Raw genomic sequence first — 22,479 nt, forward strand, 5'->3', positions numbered from 1 at the left:
CAGCCAGTAGGTGGAGCACAAAGCTTGTGCATACATTGAAAATTATTATTATTTTCTTTTTTGAAAAAACAGCAGTGAGTAGATTGAAAACTGATACAAAGTGGGAAAATATTTCCTTCCCCAATTACAACAGATGGGTTAGCTATTCAGATTTCAAGGTAATTCAAAACACTGACCCAAGACAGCTGACTGCAGGGTTTATTTAAAAATGCACGCACACAATTGCATAAGATTTTCTGCTTCCTGACCCAACCATCTACCTGCAGCCAGTAACCTCACAGTGAAATGGGATACGCACTTTGCAGAGCAGTACCAGCAGGATGGCTACAGTTCCCTGCATATAAACACAAAATATGATATCCTATTCATTTATATAAAGTATGTGCTTAGTCAGTAGCTCTTATTGCTGAAATACTGTTATTTAAACAAAATATGTCAGCTGCTGCCCCAGAGCTCATTTAATTCTTAAACTGATCTTGAAATTGCAACATTATGTATTAGTGAGACAATCAAGGAGTGACTCAGGCAACTTGTGTGAAGATAATCTTTGTGGTTGTTCATTATGTTGAAGGACTGTCGTTAATACAAAACGAAGGAGTTTGGTCTGCACAAGGATGCAAAGAAACTGATGGCATCAGATAGGATGTAAACACAGGTTCTTTTAAGTATTCACCTTGAAAAAGATCTGTGACTTAAGTTCTTGAGGCTTTACTCTCCAAAGCTACACCTGCTTTTTTTCTGTGCAAGTGATATTTTTTCTTTTACTAATACATTAATTAACGGAGCACATCTTGTCAGAAGTGGATCATTTTTAATGTTGAAGCTGCTGCATTTTAGATGTATTGACAACAGGTCAATGCAATCTGTCAGGGAAAATTTCATTACAAGTCCATTTAGAAGAGATTGAAAACAAAAGACTTCAATTTGCAACCTCTCTGCATATGGAGATCTCGCTAGCTTCAAAAGTGTCGGGCACTAGAGGCTAACAGACTTGGCCTCATCGTTGGTAGAACCGTGTTTAAAGACAGACTGGTGGTGGTTCTTCCAAAAAAAAAAGCAACAAACCAACTCACACACACACACAGAAGACCCAAACACGTAAGTTTTTCTTCACAATGCAACAGAAGGAGAAAGAACCTAAATAAAACAAGATTAAGAACAGATCAGAGGCTCTGCTCTTTCTTCCCTAGGTCTGTTTGTAAGAGGAGATTCGCTGCTATTGCTTTTCAGGAGAGGCTTTGTAAATTTAAGGTTGACCTTAAATTTGGCCATGGTTGACTGACTTGACAAGCTTCTATGATGAAATGACTGCCTGGTAGATGAGGAAAGACCAGGTGATAGGCTACCTAGACTTCAGCAGGGCCTTTGACACTGTCTCCCATAAGATCTTTGTAGATGAGTTGTTGGTGTATGGGCTGGATGAGCAGGCCGTGAGGTGGATGGAAAAGTGGCCGAAAAGCCAATGACAGTGGATGGTGACCAGTGGCACCTAGCAGTGTTCCCTGGGGGTCAATGCTGGGTCCAGTCCTCTTTAGCATCTTCACTAATGATCCGGATAATGGAGCAAAGTGCACCCACAGCAAGTCTGCAGATGACACAAAACTCAGGGGAGTGGTGGGTACACCCAAGGCACATGCTGCCATCCATGGGGATCTTGACAGGCTGGAGAAGTGGGCTGACAGGAACCTCTTGGAATTCAACAAGGAGAAGTGCAGAGTCCTGCACCTGGGAAGGAACAACCCCAGGCACCAGGACATGCTGGGGTGCACCTAGGTGGAAACCAGAAAAGCAGAAACGGACCTGGGGGTCCTGGTGGGCACCAAGCTGAACATGAGCCAGCAATGTGCCTGTGCAGCAAAGAACCCTGACAGTATCCTGGAGTCTCCTCCTTGGAGATCTTGAAAAGCTGTCTGGACATGGTCTTGGGCAGCCTGCTCTGGGTGTTTCTGCTTGAGCAGGGGTTAGACCAGATGGACCCAGAGGTCCCTTCCTACCTCAGCCATTTTGCATGAAGGTTAGAAGTAGAAAACAAATTGTCATATTACACAGTGCACTCCTGTCTCCTCTGTATATTTGAAAGAAAAAAAATTCAAGAGAAAATTCCAGTTTTGAAATTATAAAGCAACAGTGCCAAGAATAACTTCTGACACATGCCTGCAAGCCCTGTCAGGGAGAATTTAGGATGCTGTCAGGTGAGAATGTGGAGCTTAAAGAAGTCATGCTACCCTTGAGAAACCATCATCATAGCTAACACCTTTACAATGTGTTACAAAGCTAAGGGATCTTAGCTCATACACAGATTTGAGACGTAACCTGATGGCTGATCCACTAGAAGATAAATCACTTCCTACCTCCATAACTTTTGGCAAAAAATATTCAGTTTCAATGAACTTTTGACTTCTAAATTGCTTTCCACCATATATGCAATGGCACTTAGTTTTGAATTGTATTTCACGGTTTATGAATACTGTATGCCCTCACTACCTTTTTAACATTAGACAACGAACTCATTTGCAGTTAGCAGAAGACTTGTCACCACAGATTTCCATCTAAACTGCTTATGATACTTGTTTTCAATTACCACAAATGGAAACAATTTCCTTCTATGAATACCATACCTACATTTTTAACTGGCTCACCTGGGTAACTTGGATTTATACTGTTTCTTAAGGCCACAATGAATTCATATGGAAATGTATTTATGTATCAATGAGCATTGGTTTAGCCACCCCAGTCCATCAAAAATAATGCAGGCTGTCTAGTGCTTGCTTTTCCATCAGAGTATAATATTTCAAGACCAACATATGATAAATAGTGTTCATCTGAGATGCATGGTGTTACAGGAGTACGGTTCCAGAACACTAAACAAGATATTTGATCTTTCAGCTGAGGCTCAGTTTATTGTCTGCAAAGGCTGTGGATCACACACGGTCTTTAATCACTCCCAGGTGATACTACTACCTCTTCCATTTTTCTTTATATTTCAAAATATATGCAGACAGCACATTATGCTGGGCTTTTGTGAAGCTAAACCAGCAGTAAAAGCAGTATCTAATGCCTCTAATGACTTCTCAACCCATGTCAATAAATAAATGTTGCATAGCAAATCACCTGATATGGATACTATGGGGGATGAGTATTTCAGAGAGTAGACTAGGCAGATGAAGCCTGTCTGTGGCTGAGGCTGGCTCTGAAATGTCTCAGGGAGGAACCCATTCGTCTCTAGAGTACACAGTCAGTCCCTTTTATATGAGAGTATGACCTGAGTGCTAGGCAAAAGCCCCCTGTGCCTACCAAACTATCTACACCACTGCACTGAAACATCTCAGTGTACAATTTACTTCACCCATTTGTCAAAGAATATTTCACGATGTTGCATTCTCACATGTGAGGAAATGCAGGATATTCAAAGTTCTATTAAAAATATCAGTACATAATAACTTGATGAAACATATACTGCTTAATTAGGGAGACAGCATTGCACTTACTGGGCAGTGGGATTACAAAGCCACATCCCATAGGGGAGGCTGTCCAGCTGTTGCTCCATGCACTCAGAAGAGCATACACTTTAGAAAGCAGGGACAATGGCCTGCCTTCTCTTACCGTATATCCAAACTCATTTGAGTTCCAAAATCCACTGAAACCAATAAAAAATGGAAGTGTATCATAAATGCAGATCAGAGCCACAAGATGGACCTGCTAGTTACCTAGTTACCTTTATTTTATACAATAAGAGGTGACTATACTGTCTGTCCAAAAAGTAGTACCTCAGAATATTCATCCTTTATAATTTATTGGTCCTATTGAGAAAACAAAAACAAACAAACAAACAAACAAAAAAACTATATACCTTTCGATCAAAGCAGTGAGGCCATTTAGCAAAGTGAACATGCACACAGGAGAAATATATTGACCTGTCTCAAGCTTCTCAGTTTTTTATGATCTCCCACCAATGAGCCCTAGCTACTTACCTTCTTCTTCTGTTTGTCTCTATCAAATATTTCTGTGCCTTACTCCGAAATAGCTTTTGATCTTCTTTCAACGCCCAACGTTCTTCTTCTAAATCCCATCCAAAATCAAATGTTAAAGCTCCATCCCTAGTCTTGTGTTAAGGACAATGGGACCTGTATCCAAGAGCTTTTTACCAGATGCCTGTTGGACTCTACATGTCTTTTTTGGGAGAGGGCAAACTTTATCCATAAGATACAAAATGCTGATATGCTGTTTGACTAACTATGCAACAGTTGGTCCCATAAATATGTATTATGGTCATATCTCACTTAATGTTCATCCAGAAAAAAATATAATTGCATTTTACTACTTACACTGATTTTAACTGATTGCTTGCATTCACTTTTTATAATACCTGCAGATGAAAAATGTCAAAAAATTTGAAGATACATTTTGATGTTCTTATCTAAATTTGTACCATATGGATACTTGTATCACAATGAAGATGTTTAAACAGAAAAAATACCCCCCCTCTCCCACTAGTATCTAAAGGATTAGTTGTTTACACGGTGAAATTAATTAATATTGTTGGATAATAACAGCTCTCCACAGAGTCACGCCTCACTGAAATAATGATTTAAGTAGTATGGTACAGGCAGAGCTGGCAACTTGTGTCAGTACTTCTTACGCCATTACTTAAAACTGAAGAAAACACAGATTTCCCAGTGAGGATGGAAAATATAATTCCCAAGGGCAGTATCTCTGAGAAGAGGGAAAACAAGGAAGAGTATTATGGAAAAGCTGACCTCTTAGCTTGTTGTTAGAGTTGTTTAAAAACAACGGCGGAGGAGTTTTATCCTAAGCCACCTCAGAGGCAACCCCTGACGGGGGGAATGCTGACAGGGATGCCACCGCCCCATATCCCCCGCCCCATACCCCGCCACCCCACAACCCCACCACCCCACAGGGGGTCCGGGCAGCCCGACGACCTCGGCAGCGAGCAGGGGTCCCCGCTGCCGCCCGTGAGGCCGCCCCCGGGGCGGGCTCCCTGAGGGCTCCCCCGGCCGCCTCAGCGCCCGGCCCCGCGGCGGAGGAAGGATACGCGCCGGGATCCGCCATGGCGCCCCCCCCGCCCGCCGCCCAGCGCTGGAGGCGGCGGCCGAGCGCTTCCCCGCCGGGCTCCATGGGGCGACCCGGACCCACCGCCGCCCTACCGGGGGGACCGGGAGCGGGTTTCGGCTTTTTTTGAGGCACTTTAGCCTCGCTCAGGCGGCCCCGCCGCCATCGTAGCAACCGGCGACGCCGCTTCCTTCGCAACGGGGCGGGGCGGCGGGGCAGCGGCTGAGGGGACGGCGGTTTGGCGGTGCTGCCGTGGGTGGCCTTAAACCGGGACGGGCCGAGCAGAGCCGAGCCGGGCTGGGCTGTGGAGGTGCCCGGGGGCGACTGGGCAGCGGGCCCTGGCTACCCCGGGTGTCTGCCCGCCCCCTGAGGGACCCGCTGCCGGAGGAGATCTCCCCAGGCTTCCCAGCCTCTCTACAAAGAGCAGGATGCTAATTGATTTATCTATTTATTTATTTTAAACCGGTCTCTCGAACAACCACGTTTCTCCTTCGTTTTGCAGGGCAAACGAAGCGCCTTCCTGAGCCCGTTGCTGTTGATGGGTTTGCAGATCTCTCCAGGGACGTACGTGGAGTCTGTTGGTGGAGAAGACCTGGCAAGAACAGGATAAACACTTTTTCAGAGCACAGAAAGCAAAAACCGCAACGAAAAATAAATAAAAAAGATATGTAAATTAAAAAAAAAATAAAAAATACGTAAAATATGTAATTTTGTATACATTTTAAAAAAAAATATGTACTTTGCAAAATAATAAAAAGATATGTAAAAATATGTATAAATTTTATTTTAAACAGGTTATACTTCTGCAAAGTTAAAAAAAAAAAACAAACTTCTTAAGAGTGAAAAATCTTCATTTTATTTTTCAGGCAAAGCAGGGTGTGTTGTCTTGGGATGTTGCCATGCCTTGGATGAGTTGTCAGCAAAAGGCTAAATGCCTTGGTGATTTCCTGGCGAGACGTTTCTTGGCTGTTGTATTTGAGCTTAAACCAATTCTTCTCTTTTTCAGTGTGCAGCTGTTCTATGTCTTTGACCAGAAGGGTAAAAATATTACTCTGCATTTGTAAAATACTTTTCTCCACAGACACCCTTGCACATATTTGTAGCAGCTTATGAAGTAGGTGTTTCTCGTACCGTTTTACAGTCAAGACCACTGATGCTCAGATTGCCAAAAATGCTTCATGTTTACAATATCCCAGATATCACTGTTGAAAAGGCCCTAAAATGGAAGTCTTTCACATCTAGTTCAGAAAAAAACAGCCCCAAATTCACCTCTTTGCCCAGTCTGAACTTTTCTGTGTTGTAGGTGGAAAACTGGTTGTCACTCTTCTGCCTCTAGATGGTACTTTTTACATGTTTTTTCAACTCACACTTTGAATATCCCAGTTATCCTGATAAAATGCAGCATTTCACTTAGGAAGCCTTAGAAGACTTGATCAGTATTGAGAACAGCGTCACCCAAAGAAGACTGCATCAGAGCTGTGAAACAAGTACAGAATTTGAGCATCTTGCTTTAGACTTACTGCAAATTTTGACCTTAACCAGCAAAACTCACAGCTTCATCTTGGATACTTTCTGAAATTTAGGATTATGTTATATTAATAATTGACATCTTTCAGACTGTCGGATGAGAAGATGACTAGCTGAGGACCATGTATTAGAGAATTGTATGATTATTTTGAGACAGCAAGCAGCCTGATCTCAAGTGGTTACAAAATGGAAGGTCCTGCTCTGGCAGCTGGTTTGAAAGAAGTTTCATAAATTTTAATGTGAGCTAGAGACTGATATTCCAGTGACAAGATCAGCTTTTAAATCTGTGCAGAACAGACTGAATTTATTACAAATCTTATTTGAAGCCTGAGCACAGCTATGCTGGTGCAGAAACACATTTTTCTTTCCTTCTTGTTCCAGGGGGGGATTAATCTGCTAGTGCCCTTTAGCCTTTGTCCAAGCTTCAGTTTATCTGTGTAGGTAACTGCATGGGAGGAGTTCAGCCAAGGTTCTGATCATTTTAATTATTCCCTTCTGAAATTTGCCTCCTCTTCCCATTTCTGTGTATAGGAAATATTCATTCCCCCTTAATGTCGTTTATGGGTAGCAATGGAAATCTTTTCACCTTCACACAAGGCTGTACTGTGGATCATAAAAAGCTTTTTTTTTTTTTTTTTTTTTTTTTTCAGGCAAGCATCAACTGATGCATTTGTAAAATTATAGTAACTCATCTTGGAAAACTATAATGTGCTTTGTGGTACTTCAGAACAAATTTAAAGTTTGATTTTGTGAAATACTGAAAAAACTAAGTTGTTAAAGCTTTCACAGGCAGCTGAATGTTCTCCTCTCAGGAAGAGGCCAGTTACAGGTGCTTAGTGCCCATTAGCTATTAATTTTGAAACAAAACATTGGATTAAAAAATATTAAAATCTGGATTTAACATTGGATTAACCCACCACTTGCAACTGCTTTCAGATCTTGTTATGGTAAAGGCTATTTCCAATGTAATTTCCAGTGTATTCCAACTTCAGACAGGGACAGAGATGAACCACAGCATTGAGACAAATTTAGAACATTGGCTGTACTAGCATAAGGTGATGTTGAACAGTGTATTCTCAATGTCCTTTAGACAATATATATTCAGTGGTCTGCTAGAAGCTGAGCTTTCATTTGTTCAGCCAGATCACATACAATGCAAATTCTCTAATGTTCATGCATAGCTAAAAATCTCTTGGACCTTCATGAACTTTCAAGACAATTTCCCTTTTTGGTTAAAATATCACATCTAATTTTTTAAGATACCAAAATTTTGTATTTGAGTGTGTGAAAACTGTAAGTGTCTGCTACACAGTTTTAATTAAGTTTCTTTGGACTAAATTTAATTTTCTTCTTTTTCAGGACATTCTCTTGTACTTTGACATTTTTCAGGGGTAAAAATTTCTCTATTTGAATGATTGTCCCACTCTCAATACCACTGTTCCCAAAGATGGTCTACCAGTGAGACTGAACGACTGCTATTTTCTTCCCAGTAATTCTCAATGTAATATAAAATATTAGTTGAAAGTAATATTATTCACTTTTCTGTATAGAATTTGCTTTTGGGACATATTCTAAAATTGTCTCCACAGCCAATTGTAGTGCTCTGCCACCACAACAGTGTAAACATCTTTATTTTAATGATGAAAACCTTTGGAAAAATACGAAAAATGATGATTTTTTTTTCTATTAGTCCCAGCTACTCAGCACCACATATACCAATGCTCAAAAACAGCATATAAGAAAATCTGTCACAGTTTTACCACAATGACAATGTATGTTTGATGTGTCATCTACAGGTAATAAGTGGTAATTGCTCTCAGGAGACAAATAGTGTAGTATATAAAACCTACTGTGCAACTGAAATACGTTTTATTAAATGCAGGCATTAAAGGAGTGATGTGTTGGCTGCTCTTTGTGCTCTACACATTCCCGAATAGTTAGCTCAGGACTTCATAGTGTACAATCCTTTCCACAGAAACTTGAAACCCGTCAAAACATTTGCATTTCTTCAAGTAAAAGATGAACTGCTTTAGGGTAACTTCATTGATATCTCTTAGTATTTTTTTGGTCAGCTGGGGAGAGACTGTCATAACTAATGTCAAACCTTGTTCATCTAAGGTAAGATTTTCAATTACTTTGCTGAGATAAGATAGTGAATATAACTGAATAGTTTCTCAGAAAAGTGGCCAATGCTTTTTAAAATATAGACTGCTGTATTCAGGATAAGTATGAAAATACAGAAGAATCAGGTATTTTCAGATAGAGAAAATAAGCTGTAGAAATTCAGTATATTAGGAGAAAAATTTTGTCATAATGTCTTTTATCACAGCCCAGTGGTTAGGCCATATTTTTAATCTCATCTATATCACTGTAAAGGCAGAGTAACTCTTGGTCTTGGCAGCATCACAGTTTTCACTTGAATTGCTGAGGTTAGATTTAATTGCCTCTTTCATGTTGGCTTTTTTAAAAACACAATTATTGATTAAAATATTTTCTGAACGGTATTTAACTGAACAGCTGGTGAGTAGCTGTGGTAAAGCCGTGGAACAAAACTTGGTTTCAAGTGAACTATTTGTAAGTTTCAATTGATCTATTTATAACTGTTATAGAATTTTTCTTCCTTTATTCTGTGCTTATTTCTATATTAAAGAAACATATTCTTTTAGATCTCTAGCATTTATTTATCTTTAAACACAAAAAGCAATTAAAATAATTCAGAAACTTTTTTTTGGTAAAATATCTTTGTTTATAATTTAATTCCTTTACTTATTTATTAATATTTATTGATAATTAATTTATTTAGTTTCACTTTTAAAAAAAAAAATAGGAAAAAAAAACTGTTCAGAGTGGGGTCAGTGTAGTGCCAAAACCAAAAGGAGAAACCTGAAGCAGGAAAGGAGAACAAGTATGCTGAAGATACAGTCAAGTCTGGATAAATTTTCTTTTTCATTAAAATCTTTGCATTTCTATGGGTCCTATTTACATCTGAAAGTGCAGTATAGGAGCATGCCACTGTGCCTTGCTGAGATTATGGAATTAAGAAACAAAGACAAACGAGAAAGGGTTCTTAGCCTTTTTACAATGACATATATTTCAGAGATTACTTTTAGCTTTTCTTTAAGTGATGAATCAGAGACGTTCACTTATATTATGTTACCTGGCACCGTGGAAGAAAAAATATTATGTATGAAAATACTATTTTAAAATGACATAAATAAGTGCAGCAGTTTGAAACTACTTTTGCCAATGCTTTGATTGTTACCATTTCAGATATTTTATCCCTGTGAATACAGTCCCCTTACTCTCTCCTCTGAAAGAGCATTTAAAATATTTTAAATGTTGGGTTTGTCTGCAAATCTGTTTGGGACTACTTGTGTGCATAGATTAACAATTTGTGGAAGTATTTCCATGATCAGAGTCTAAGTCATTAATTTAGGGTCATTGCAGAGTGAAAGTGTTTTGGTAATACGTGGTAAATCCAAAAGCCCTCTCCTGTCCAGTGAAATTAACTTTGTTAGCATTTGAGATGTCTGTTGGGTGTGGTGGTTCCTGAAATGTAGTCTTCTTAAACGCAAGCATTTTTGAGTTGTGGCCTCCAGTTCGCAGTGCTCACAGGTAGAGATACCACAGCAGAAATGTTGGCGGTATTTTAAAAAGTGATAGAGGTTATTCTTTACCTCTGACACTCTCGCGGGGTATGGCTAAGCAGAAGATACTTCATAGGCCTAGGTCTCAGCTCTGTCAAGTATTGCTTGATAAAACTTTAAAAAAAAAGAAAAAAGAAAAAAAAAGACAGGTTGTAAAGGAAGATCCATGGAGTAATCTGCTTCATTTTGGCAGACTGAGCTATTTAACATACATTTATGATCAATTTGTTTCCCCCTCCATTGTTTGGTACAACAGGGCACAAGGAATGTTGGAGCTGTGGACGAACCACTCAAGGCAGAAGAGAAAAATAAATCTGCAGATATTTCAAAACAAAAAGAACAATGCCTTGTACCATGTGATGTTCAAGCTAAAATTTTACGAGGGGAAAAACAGTACATGTGCAGTATGTATTCATAAAGAATACTCTCCACAACAAGCTATGCAATGCCATGCTACGCAATCCTCTGCTATGCTATGCTTTGCTGCGCTAATTTATTTTTTAATCTTCTTGAGCACATGTGACAGGCTTTGACCCATCAGCCCAGGCTGAATATTGTTCAGAAGATTTGGGGTGTTGTGTGCAGCTGGGATGACAAAGTTTATCATGCTAGTTTGTCTTCATAATTATTGGTGGGAACAGGCAAATCCAGGCAACAACTCATTCCATGTAAGTCTGTGTTGTCCTCTGAACATCTGTAGTTTTTCCTTAGAGAGGAAGACTAGGGTGCCTATCCCTCATTTAATCATCAGAGTTAGGTGTCTGAAATTAAGTGAGAAGAAATTGTACTTCAGCTTGCCATCTGTAGATACCTATACAAGACATATTCTCTATTCATCACCTTGACAAACTACATATCAACTGATGCTATCCAGCCTCAGAAAATTTTGTCAAAATTCTTGTCTTTCTCATATGATTTTTAAAATTTATTATTAATTACCTGACAAGTTCGTTTTTTGTATTTTTAGCATCAGGGAGATAAACAAGAGCATGAGTAAATAGAATAGTGAATGAACAAAATGTAGAATTGTAGGAAACCTTACATATCTATCCTTTATCAGTTGCATTTATATTTGTGTTGTATCCACTAACTGGTTATTTGAGTAGCTGAAGATGAAATTCTTCAAATCTTATGAAGAGTCGTCTTTTCTTAAGATGTCTGCACTGCAATGAGCGAGACTGAGATACTTAGCATCTTTTTAGGTAACCTAAGGGTAAACACCTTCGATATTCATTTAGATATCTTAAATAAGCATGTCATTATTTGGTCAAGAATATTTCTAATTTGGGCTAATGAAGTGGGTGAACATATTTCTTTCAAAGGAAATTTACAGAACTCTCTTGTTGAATACGCAAGAAGCACAAAAAAGCTGGTGAGAAACATGATGGATGATCAACAGTCTTCCTTGGATTACCTTTCTAATCAGGTACTTTTTTCTTTATCGTAAGGCTTTTTATTATTATTTAGCACTACACTTATTGTCTAATGGAGGATTTTTTTTTTTATTATTATTTTATCATTAGAACAGTAGAATTAGAATCTCTATCACCATTACTTGTACTTTGGGTAAGGTGTGAGTTCCATTTCTATAAGGAGTAATTAGCACTCCTTATATTGGTTATATATTGATTATATATTGATTATATATTGGTTATATATGTGGTTATATATATGGTTATATATATATCTCAGTGTATTTGCATGCACGACATTATATCATCATTAACTCTGGTAGTAGTTTACAAACACTGTGCACTCAATACAGGTTAAAAGGCTTAATCTAACTGAAGGACTTTTCTTGAATTAACCAGAGTTGTGCCTAAAAATGATTTTGGATGCAATAAGTGAAAAGTTGGATCAATTCACATAATGAAGTTACAAATCACTAACACATCAGAACTTCAGATTTTATTTACTAGGGATCAAAAAGAACATCCTATGAATGCAAAATTCCTCACTGCACCATATTTAAAGATATTTTATTTAAACTTGCAGGTGAATGAACTCATGAACAGAGTTCTTCTTCTGAATGCAGAAGTTTTAAGAAAGCATTTGGATCCACTTCCTTACAAAGCAGTTCAATCTCATGGCAAGTATTTTTCACATTTAGTCTTGACCTCCTCGTTTTTTATCTTTAAGAGTATCTTAACAAAGAACAAGTTAAAGCAAAAACAAGCAATTATAACATGTACAGTATTTATTCTGTGTTAGTATGCACACACAAAATCTGGAAAATTTGTGAACTATGTAAGAATCTATGTAAGGACAGGTTTAAATAATTTGCAAGCTGATAATTGTGGGCATTCTGTTTAGCACCTTGTTGATTTTTATGCAAAATACCAAGCATGATCATTAGTTCATCAGTTCAGGTCTGATGTTGCTAAAGGGTACTTTCTTTTGTAATGAAATAAAGTGTGCTCAGCATTTGCAATACCCTTTTTTCAAATGTAATGGAAGTCACTTGTACACTGTTCGTCTTTACAGTGTCTATTCCAACTACAGGAAATGTTACCTCTAAGCACTCCTCCTAACCTTAGGAACTGCTTTCTTGAGTCTAACACAGACCTGACTTAACACTTAGAAGCAAAGAACATTTTATATAAACATTATGATGTGAAAGCTTTTGTAAATATAGATACAAATATTTCCAGGAAGAAGACATCCTTCCCTGGATAATTTGTGTTTTTACTCTGTACAAGTGTTGCCCAAATACAATCTGTAAAATAAGACCCAGATATAAAATCTTTACTTTCTGTATCAGATCAGTTGAGATGAGATAGAACTTTCTCAATAGAATGCAATTTGTTCTTCTTTCCAAGCTTAATGGAGCTCAGAGAAATTTCATTTATAAGGTAAATTCATGACAAAACATGATTTTAATTTTTCATGGCAATATTTGAGATCATTCATAAGTTCCCAACAAAATTAATATTTTTGTGCTTAAGCTGTATTTTTTTAACATGTTGTGCTAACAAGCTTCATCAAATACTTTGTTCTCTAGGTTTGGATTGCACTGATATTAAAGATACCATCGGTTCAGTTTCAAAAACTCCAACTGGTCTGTACATTATTCATCCGGAAGGATCAAATTATCCTTTTGAGGTAATAGATTTCTCTCTCACGTTAGGCACAATTTACTTAAGAATATGCACTTAGAATATATTTAATAGATTTAAAGTGTTTTCCTTGACAGTATCCCAACATATGAATAAGAAGTGTATTAAAACATCCAAATGTGCCTGCCTTTACTATAATTTGGAAAATTTTCTCAGTTTCTACAAAGAAATTTAATCTCTCATAATATCCCATCATCAGTTTTCAAATACAGTGAAAAATATACAGAAGAGGAAAACTGAAGAAAAATTCAAGCCTCCCTTTTGGACATTGAAAAATGCTGTTCTCTTCTATGCTAGAGATGGAAAGTAAAGAGCCAAAAGTCTGATCCATTTGGACCTAAAATTGGACTTTTTGCTTTGCTGGACAACTATATAGTGTTGCCTTCTCTTGAGAGGTGATGCTGATATCTATAGCTTGGACCGTGATATTGTCTGGGCATCTAAATATAGGTGTAGATGTACATCAGCTTGAGAAATAGGTGCTTAAGCTTTTGTCTGAGCACCAGTATCACTCAGACTCAAGGTAGAGAGCATCTAAACTTAATAGTCTTCATATCCAGTCATTGTAGGACATAAATTCTTAAGATGAAGAAGAAAGGATGAAGTGCAGCATGAAGTCATGTTTCCTATGACCAGATGCATGCAACCATAAGGAATACTTTTTTTTTTTTTTTTTTTTGTCAGTTTATTTCTATTTTGGGTTGTTCTACTTAGGAATTTCTTATGCATAGTGGAAAGGCAGATACAGCACTTACAAACTTTCAATTTTGCCGTACATGCTGGGGTCATTACTTCTCAGAGAAAAAAAAAAAGTGGAATTTTAGCCAGCTAATAAATAGCAAAATTTAATATCTAACTTTAAAGTCTTCCTTTCTATATAACAAAGGAAGGATGAATCCCTTTATCTCTAGCCAGTTGGAAATCTACAAAATGCAATGAAAAAGAGCTCAGCATTGTTATGAAAAAGCTTCAGAAGTATCCTGGGATCTCAAAAGACATAATGGATTTGGTTCTGTAGACCCCTGATAGAAAAGTCTGTTGCTCTCCCTATACAATGTAGTGAGCTCAAGGAGAATATCTGTAGCTCATCAGCAAGTTCATTCCACGTAAAATAACGGCAAAGACAGGTAGAAGTGTTTGCAGAATAATCATGTTTATAAGTATGCAGAAAATGCTGTCTGCCTCACCTCTGCTGAACCATAGCAAAAAATGCATTTGCTTTCTTCTGGATTGAGGGGTATCCTGTTGATGAAATATTTATGCCTCACCCAGATTACTTTTACTGAGAGATGGTATGACTTTTCTCTCTATGTGAGAAAAGTGATTGCTTGGTCTGGTCATAGCTTTTGGCAAATTCATGTGGAATGGTAAAGCTCCTTTCACTTCAAAAGTATATTTAACATTTTTCCACATTTGAAGTTACTGCCAGTGTCTAAAGAACAGAGAATCAGTTATATGGGTGGAAAGGTTCCTTAAGGAGAACAAGAAACAAACGGGAAAATCATAATAATTTGATTAAAACCACAAGGTAACAATAAATAATGAGAAGAAATCTCTGCACTCATGAAACGAGTGTCTCATTTCTTGTCTGGTAGATGTTACACAGAAATGAAAAAATAGTGCCAAAAAGTTCTCAGAGAAAAATATCTAAAGGATGTGTGTTCCCTACAGAATGTTATTTTAAGGAAAACTGTTTAATGAATTTTTTGCATGTGTTGAAGCATAAAAAGAGTACAAGAGAAATGCTGGATGAACAAAAAAAATCAAGACATTAAAATATAAACAATAAATTGTAATGCACTTAAGAGGCTGATAGCCATGTATTTTGGAAGATTTGAAGACTAGCAAAATAAGAATAATACAAACAGGTAGAAAACCATATTAAGAAAATAAAAAACAGAAAACAAAGCCAGTATGAAACAATTTGTTTAAATGAGGACCTTTTCAGCAATAGAAAATTAGCTGCCCCTTAAATGTATCTGAAAAAAACAATTTCTCTAGAATAATTTGCATATATAGATAAATTAAGAAAATTATTTTAAAAATTTCTCGTGATCTCATGACTTCATGTTTGAAATGGCACGTTTTCAAAAGTGAGCATAGATTTTAGATGTTTAACTTGAGCTAATTTAAAACTGAATTCAGGGAGCCCTAAGAATACGCAGTTTTGGTGTGAGCTGCAGGTTCCTTGTCATCTCAGAAAATTAGTCTCAAATGGCCTTTTGTCTGAGCATCCAAACACAAGGCAATTAAAAACAGTTTCTCCTCAGGAAAACTGAATCATTCTCACTTTCTGATTCCTTTCCTGATGAGTAAATTTAAATCAAAGATACTTCCAGGGTGGGTCAGCAAAACTGCACAGTTGTTTGTAATATATTTCTTATGCACACTAAAGGTGGAAAGGGAAAATATTCAGTAGAAGCAACTTCTTGCTCATTTAGTTTAAATTGTACCTGGCACAATCATGCCCTGGATACCTTGCAGGATATGGGACGTAAAACAAGCTGTAAAGTGGATTAACTATTACAAGGCTTTAAGAAAGAAAGCTGTCACATCATTTCCAGCATATAAGGGATTAAGAAATACAGCAATGACTATTTTTTGTGTACCTATTTCATATTCTTGCTTAGCTGCAGTATGTTTACGTGCCATATCTAAGTAATCAGCTGATGATCTTTCATGTAGACCCAAATCTGCTCCTTCTGAGAATTATCACCACTCCCACTGATTTATATTGGACCGGGGTTTGACGTTGTGACTAACTGGGCTCCTCTTCTGTTTCTGATTGATAGTAACAGGAGTAGCCAAGCATGCAATCGTCTTCTTGAGACAATGGATGAGTCAATAGGGTTATTTTTAATGCATTTTAGGTATCTGTATCTAAACACTCATTTTGGAATCATACATATTTCTTTTTATTCGAGTTCCACCTCCCTTGGGTGACTGAAATAAACACATGATTCTCCAGGGAGTAAAGCCAATGATTTTCCAGTTGTACTTTCATGCACATGACCTTTACTATGATTCATTCAGTATTTGGGTTATAAGAATTGCTCAAAGCATCTAGTGGCATTGACTTACTTGAGGATCCAAGACTGCCCAAGCTGCATTAATTAGATCACATTGCAGCTTTGTTGCCTGCCTGTCTTTCATAGATGTTAAGTCACAGAAGGTCTGAGTATGATGTTGATGTGCTCCTGCCAAGGGAAAAGTCTTTGGTTTCATGCCAAGTATCTGAGTGGTACACACCATGGGGGTGCAACATGTAAAACTCAGACTGCTCCTTAGGTGGTTGCACTGTCTAAACGTGCAATATGCACCCCTCTATATTAGGATGTCAAGAATGTTTAATTCCTGTTAGACCTGATGAAGCACTGGCACTGGGAACATACTTGAAAAATACCCAAAGTGATTGGGATGCATTGCACTTAATTTGGGCACTTAACTGAAATCCCTGAGTGCAGCCAAGAGTCTAAAGGGCCCTTTCTGTAGACTGTGGGAAGTATCTGCCACCTGCAGAAGGTGATTTAGATCTTGGTTTCCCAGAGCCACATTCTGAATGCCCACTTCTCTCTAGAAGGGGGATTAGAGGGGAGACAAGCACAATTAGGTGCCCTATTTAGGGAACTCAATTATGTGTCTAAAGTTAAATGGGCTGAGGAGAAAATGTGCCATGGAACGTGATACTCCATAGTAGAGCAGAGAGCAGCTGGACCATTGCCATTTGACATACCATTGGGCACAAATTTTAGCGATGTCTCATAAAGCAAGAAATTTGAGAGTTGATTCGGTGTATTCAGTGGGACTGCTCAGTTGCAGGCTGTTAAATGTTCACATTGAGACTTTCCTGGATTGGGGCCCCTTTTTATGTACAGTTTTCCACTGTTCCAGCATAAATGATTATATACTGGCTTATCACTATCACTTTTTCCATTCCCTCACCTTTTAAGGGCTCTGCATCTCCCAGGGATCACAAAGACAGTCTTTCTTGGGAGGAAAGTACGATGGTAGGGGAGAACACAAAAGAAGTAGTGTCAATTTTGCTTTTTTGAAATAAAGGTATATTCATTATTATTGCCTCTATCTGTAATTTTTTGCAAGAGTAATACATGATGTTATGTGTTGCTTCCACTTCACGCTGCTATTAATATATATTAGTGTTTATCAAAGTGCATTTTTTACATCTGATGTGAGCAGACATTTGCACACAATAGTTTGCACTGGTTGAGGAAGTCTCCAAATGCAGCAGACTAAAAAGAACATAAAGGAAAATACTGCAGGTTAATTACTTAATTTTGTTCAAGATTTTTTGTTAAAATATTTGAAAGGTACATTGTTTAGCAAGAATCAGAATAGTCTACCTTTATTTTGTTTAAAATGTTATTTTATTCTTCATAGTTTCTTCAAGAATACTTAATAATATCTATGTCTATGTTAGGTTTTGTGTGACATGGATTTTCAAGGAGGTGGATGGACTGTAGTTCAGAAAAGAACTGATGGAATCATTACATTTCAGAGAACATGGTCTGAATATCTGGATGGATTTGGTGACCTATCTGGTATTAATTTTAGATACTCTTAAGTGCTTTGGACCCAGTGTTTTTGCTGTCTTTATGTAAGCTACGTTTCCACTAACTTGTGTATTTTTTTTAGGAGTATGGAGAATAAAGTTCTTGTTTCTTAAGAAGTATTCTAGTTATACTTCTAGTTATACTTAGAGTTTTTGTTTGTTTGTTTGTTTGTTTTATTTTTCCCCTCCGTCAAATCTATTCTCTAATCTTCTCAATAATGACATCACCCTACAGGAATCTTGAGCCATTGTATTCTGCTCACAAGAAGTGTTTAATATGTTGCAATATTGTCATCCTGAAATATGTATAAGTTGTATTTTCCCCATCTTTTTTCAGATTTAAAAAAGCCTTATGTGGCTTTAATAATGCTTGCAAAATATTTTCCTGAAGGAAAGAAAAATCAGCAATATTATACCATTAGGAATGGTTAGAAAGAGAATGGAAATATTTCAGTAGCTAATACCAACACTGCTGTGGTATTAATTTGTTTAGTGCCATCTCTCATCCAGCTAGCCTAAAAACAGCTGCTTTTTCAGGAGTTTATCTGGGATTGCAATGAAACACACATATTTTCAACTATACAAAGAAGTTCAGGTCACATGGAGCAACCTTTCATGGAAAAAAGCGTGATTTACAGGCGCAGCAAATCTCGAGAATAGGGTTTGAGCTTTGTTGCATTTCATACCATACTGTCATTTTTTTCTCAGTATTGTCTCTAGGAGCACTACTGAGTTCTGTTTAGTTAAGAGGACCTTTAGCACTTCTAGTTTTTATACTCTTCTGAAGTAGGTTGGAGATGAATATTTGAAAGTCATCATGTGTACAAAGTTCTAATATTGTTGCAGAGAAAAAAGATGATGCACACGTGAATTTTTTCATGGATTTTTCCACTGAAGTGAGGAGACCACTCTACTTTCTTTACCCTTTCAAAGGAATATATGCCTATCAGACATTTGATTCAGGAACAAAAATAAGAAAACTAGCAGACGCTACACTTTTTGTTTCTAGAAATTTATAGACTATACATTATATTTCTGTTTCAGGGGAATTTTGGCTTGGATTGAGGAAGATTTTTCATATAGTAAACCAAAAAGCAACTAGTTTCAGTCTTTATGTGGATTTGGAATCAGAAAATGACAAGCATGCTTATGCAGCGTATGATGGATTTTGGATAGAGGATGAAGCATGTTCTTTTAAAATCCATTTGGGGCATTATTCAGGAAATGCTGGTAAGAACTTCCTTCTTTAATTAATTTAAAGATTTTTCTAATTTTGTTTTGCCTCATGTTTACTAATATGCAAGAATGTTCACTTATTATCAAAGTATTAGTTATTCTCTGAAAGCGTTGGTGCCTTATTCTACCTGTATCTGTACGAAACATTATTTTTTAGTAAGACAATAGAACCAGTAATCACTGACGTCTGTGTTTAAACAATTCAGTTTCATCTCATGACTCACTCTGGAACTTTGGGCACATTCCTGGAAAATCTTCAGTTAACAGCTCTTCTCGTTTCTTTTTTTTTTTTTTTTTCCCCCACTGTCTTTGAGGACAGAAGCCTTTACCTTCAGACTTAGTGTGTATCACTAAGAGCAACAGGAAGGTAAAGATATTCCATCACTTCTTCCGTACTTCTGAGTATTTTATACTTTTCCTTTCCTGTGTCTTCAACACATTATAGACTCATTAGTGCTGTCTTGAACTGCTTTTGAGGAAATCTGTTTTTCTGGTAATTTTAGAGGAAAAGTTTTTAGTGTTTCTTCATAAATAACTCCTTTATCATCATTCTATTTTATCTCTTGCACTTAGGTGATGCCTTTAGAGGATACAGAAAAGAAGATAATCAGAATTCAATGCCTTTCAGCACATTTGATGTTGATAATGATGGATGTAGGCCAGTGTGCACTATTAAACAACAGCCTGTAAAGAGCTGCAGTAACTTCAGTGACAGCACTGGATGGTGGTTCAACCAGTGTGGCCTTGCAAATCTTAACGGTGTTCATCGTTACACAGGTAGATTTCTTGCAACTGGGATTCACTGGGATACATGGACAGTGAACAACAAACCTGTCAAAATTAAATCAGTTTCAATGAAAATTCGGAGAACCTTTAATCCGTATTTCAATTAACCTATGAAAATAGAAATGCCTTTCTTCTTGCAGTTATGTGGGAAAAAGTATCACTGCAACATTAACACTTTTCATTTTCAGTAAAACAGTTCAGTCTTAAAACATTATTAGATATTTACATAATACAGTTACTCATTTTTATTAGGAAATGTCAGCATTTGTACTGTTCCCACTTGAGTAAGTAGGCCCTAAGAAAAGGATTTTCAGAAATAAATGATGAAGCTTAGTGTTTGTCAGCTTTTGTTTATCTGCTTCTTATGCAATTTCAGTCAGTGGAAAAATTATAATAAGGAGAATAATTCTGACTTTTGAATGTGTTTCTTCTATGCTCTCTGCATATCTGAATTGCCAAGAAAATGCAGGAAGTTTTCTTTAAAGCATCATATACCCGTCATTCCAGTAATCATATTTTGGAAAAATACCTTTTTTTTTTTTTTTTTTCAATTTAGGTTGATTTTCCATAACCAGCTCTTCTTTCTATATTCCTTATCAAGCAAGATTACACTGGCTCATGTCAGAGTGTATGTAAGGTTTCTTACTTGTATACCTTGTAATACCTCCCCTGTATAAAAATCAGGCCTTGAGAGTATTGTGTGAATCCTGAGCATTGTATACTGTCAGGATCTGATTTTTATACAAGTAAGGTAGATCCTGATGTGCAAGAACTACAGTCCGTTTTGTACTTAAGTTTCACAGTCAATGTATTTCATATTCAGGTTTTTACTCTTCCGTTAAGATTTGTCTCTTTCACAATTCACTGAAAACGGACACTTGATTTCAAAGAAAATGTGTAATATTTCATATAACCTTTGGAGTTTTAATATTTGGATATATGGGCACAATATTGTCTTTTTCATTCTTACTGGCATTTACTTTGTGAATGTTAATGTAATAATGAACAAAAGATTGGAGTAGTGTAAATATATTTTAAATTAAGCAGTGTGAAGTGTTTGAATTCCTATCAATAAAAATGGGATAATATCAATAAAAATATGAATATTGTCAGTACAGCAGTGTTTCAGGAACTCAGTACCTATTCTGTAGAAACTGAGCACAGTGTTTTTCATCTCTGCTTCAGTTTTAGCAGGTTAGCTCTGTAGCAACACATGGAATTAAATCAGTTAAAAACTATAATCTTCATTTTTACTGTCTCATACTATGTATAAGCATTAGGATAGTGAGTGCAAATCATCTTCAGTTCAGGATCACAGAATCTCTCTTTCCAGTAGCTCCATGTCCCCCTTGTACTGGGGAGGCTAGCACTGGGCACAGGACTCCAGGCCTCACCAGTGCTGCGTTGAGGGGAAGGATCACCTCCCTGGACCTGCTGGTGATACTTCTGCCTAATGCAGCCCAGGATAGTGTCAGGGTTCTTTGCTGCACAGGCACATTGCTGGCTCATGTTCAACTTGGTGCCCACCAGGACCCCCAGGTCCGTTTCTGCTTTTCTGGTTTCCACCTAGGTGCACCCCAGCATGTCCTGGTGCCTGGGGTTGTTCCTTCCCAGGTGCAGGACTCTGCACTTCTCCTTGTTGAGATCCAAGAGGTTCCTGTCAGCCCACTTCTCCAGCCTGTTAAGATCACTCTGGATGGCAGCGTGGGCCTCTGGTGTATCCACCACTCCCCCAAGTTTTGTGTCATCTGCAGACTTGCTGTAGGTACACTTTGCTCCATTATCCAGATCATTAGTGAAGATGCTAAACAGGACCGGACACAGTATTGACCCTTGGAGAACACTGCTAGTAACTGGCCTTCAACCAGACTTTGTGTCACCCTCTGGCCTCTGCCATTCAGCCAGTTTTCTATCCACTTCACTCTCTGCCCATCCAGCTTGTTTATGACAATTGTATGGGAGACAGTGTCAAAAGCCTTAGTGAAGTCTGAGTAAACTACATCCACTGCTCTATCCCCAGCTACCAGGCTGGTCGTTCATTTCCTTATAGAAGCTTGTCAGGGTGGTTAGGCACAGCGTCCCCTTGGTGAATCCATGCTGACTACACCTGATGATTTTCTTCTCTCTCATGCACCTGGAAGTGTTTTCCATGATTAGCTGCTCCACCACCTTCCCAGAGATCAAGGTGAAGCTGACCAGCCAGTTCCCCAGGTCCTCCTTGACCTTCTTGAAGATTAGAGTGACATTTGCTTTCCTCCAGTCTTTGGGCATTTCTCCCTGTCACCATGATTAAAGATGAGATTAAAGTGGCCTCATAATCACATCTGCCAGCTCCCTCAGCCCTTGTAGGTGCATCTCATCAGGGCCCACAGACTTATGAATATACAGTTTCCTCAAGTGTTCCCACACCTGATCCTTGTCCGCCAAGTGTACATTTTCCTTGCTCAAGTCTTTTCCACCTGGTTTCTGGGACCTGAAATTCCTGAAGGCCAGTCTTACTGATAAAGACTGAGGCAAAGGCGGCTTT

General features: G+C 37.8%; 2 protein-coding genes across 8 annotated transcripts in view; one reads left to right on the top strand and one right to left on the bottom strand.

Annotated features, from left to right (window-relative positions):
- The window catches only part of CEP126 (centrosomal protein 126), a 39,653-nt gene extending 34,394 nt beyond the window's left edge, over window positions 1-5,259 (bottom strand). For all 7 annotated transcript variants that reach the window (XR_007168814.2, XM_048078225.2, XM_048078223.2 and 4 more), the window contains exons 1-2: window positions 5,054-5,259; window positions 3,972-4,097 (exon numbers count right to left, since the gene is read on the bottom strand). Coding sequence is in view for 6 of the 7 variants with exons in the window: in XM_048078225.2 (XP_047934182.2) it covers window positions 3,972-4,097; window positions 5,054-5,136 (209 nt within the window). In the remaining variant the exon portion in view is untranslated. The remainder of the gene's footprint in view (window positions 1-3,971; window positions 4,098-5,053) is intronic.
- A 2,012-nt stretch (window positions 5,260-7,271) lies between these two features.
- Window positions 7,272-21,850, top strand: ANGPTL5 (angiopoietin like 5). The gene is made up of 8 exons (XM_013178080.3): window positions 7,272-8,715; window positions 10,501-10,648; window positions 11,567-11,670; window positions 12,240-12,333; window positions 13,246-13,346; window positions 17,799-17,919; window positions 18,975-19,160; window positions 19,740-21,850. Exons 1-8 carry the CDS (start codon window positions 8,617-8,619, stop codon window positions 20,057-20,059), a joined length of 1,173 nt encoding a protein of 390 aa, XP_013033534.1. The 5' UTR covers window positions 7,272-8,616; the 3' UTR covers window positions 20,060-21,850.
- The last annotated feature ends 629 nt before the right edge of the window (window positions 21,851-22,479 follow it).

The sequence above is a fragment of the Anser cygnoides genome, chromosome 1, assembly GCF_040182565.1.
Source record: "Anser cygnoides isolate HZ-2024a breed goose chromosome 1, Taihu_goose_T2T_genome, whole genome shotgun sequence".
Lineage (NCBI taxonomy): Eukaryota > Metazoa > Chordata > Aves > Anseriformes > Anatidae > Anser > Anser cygnoides.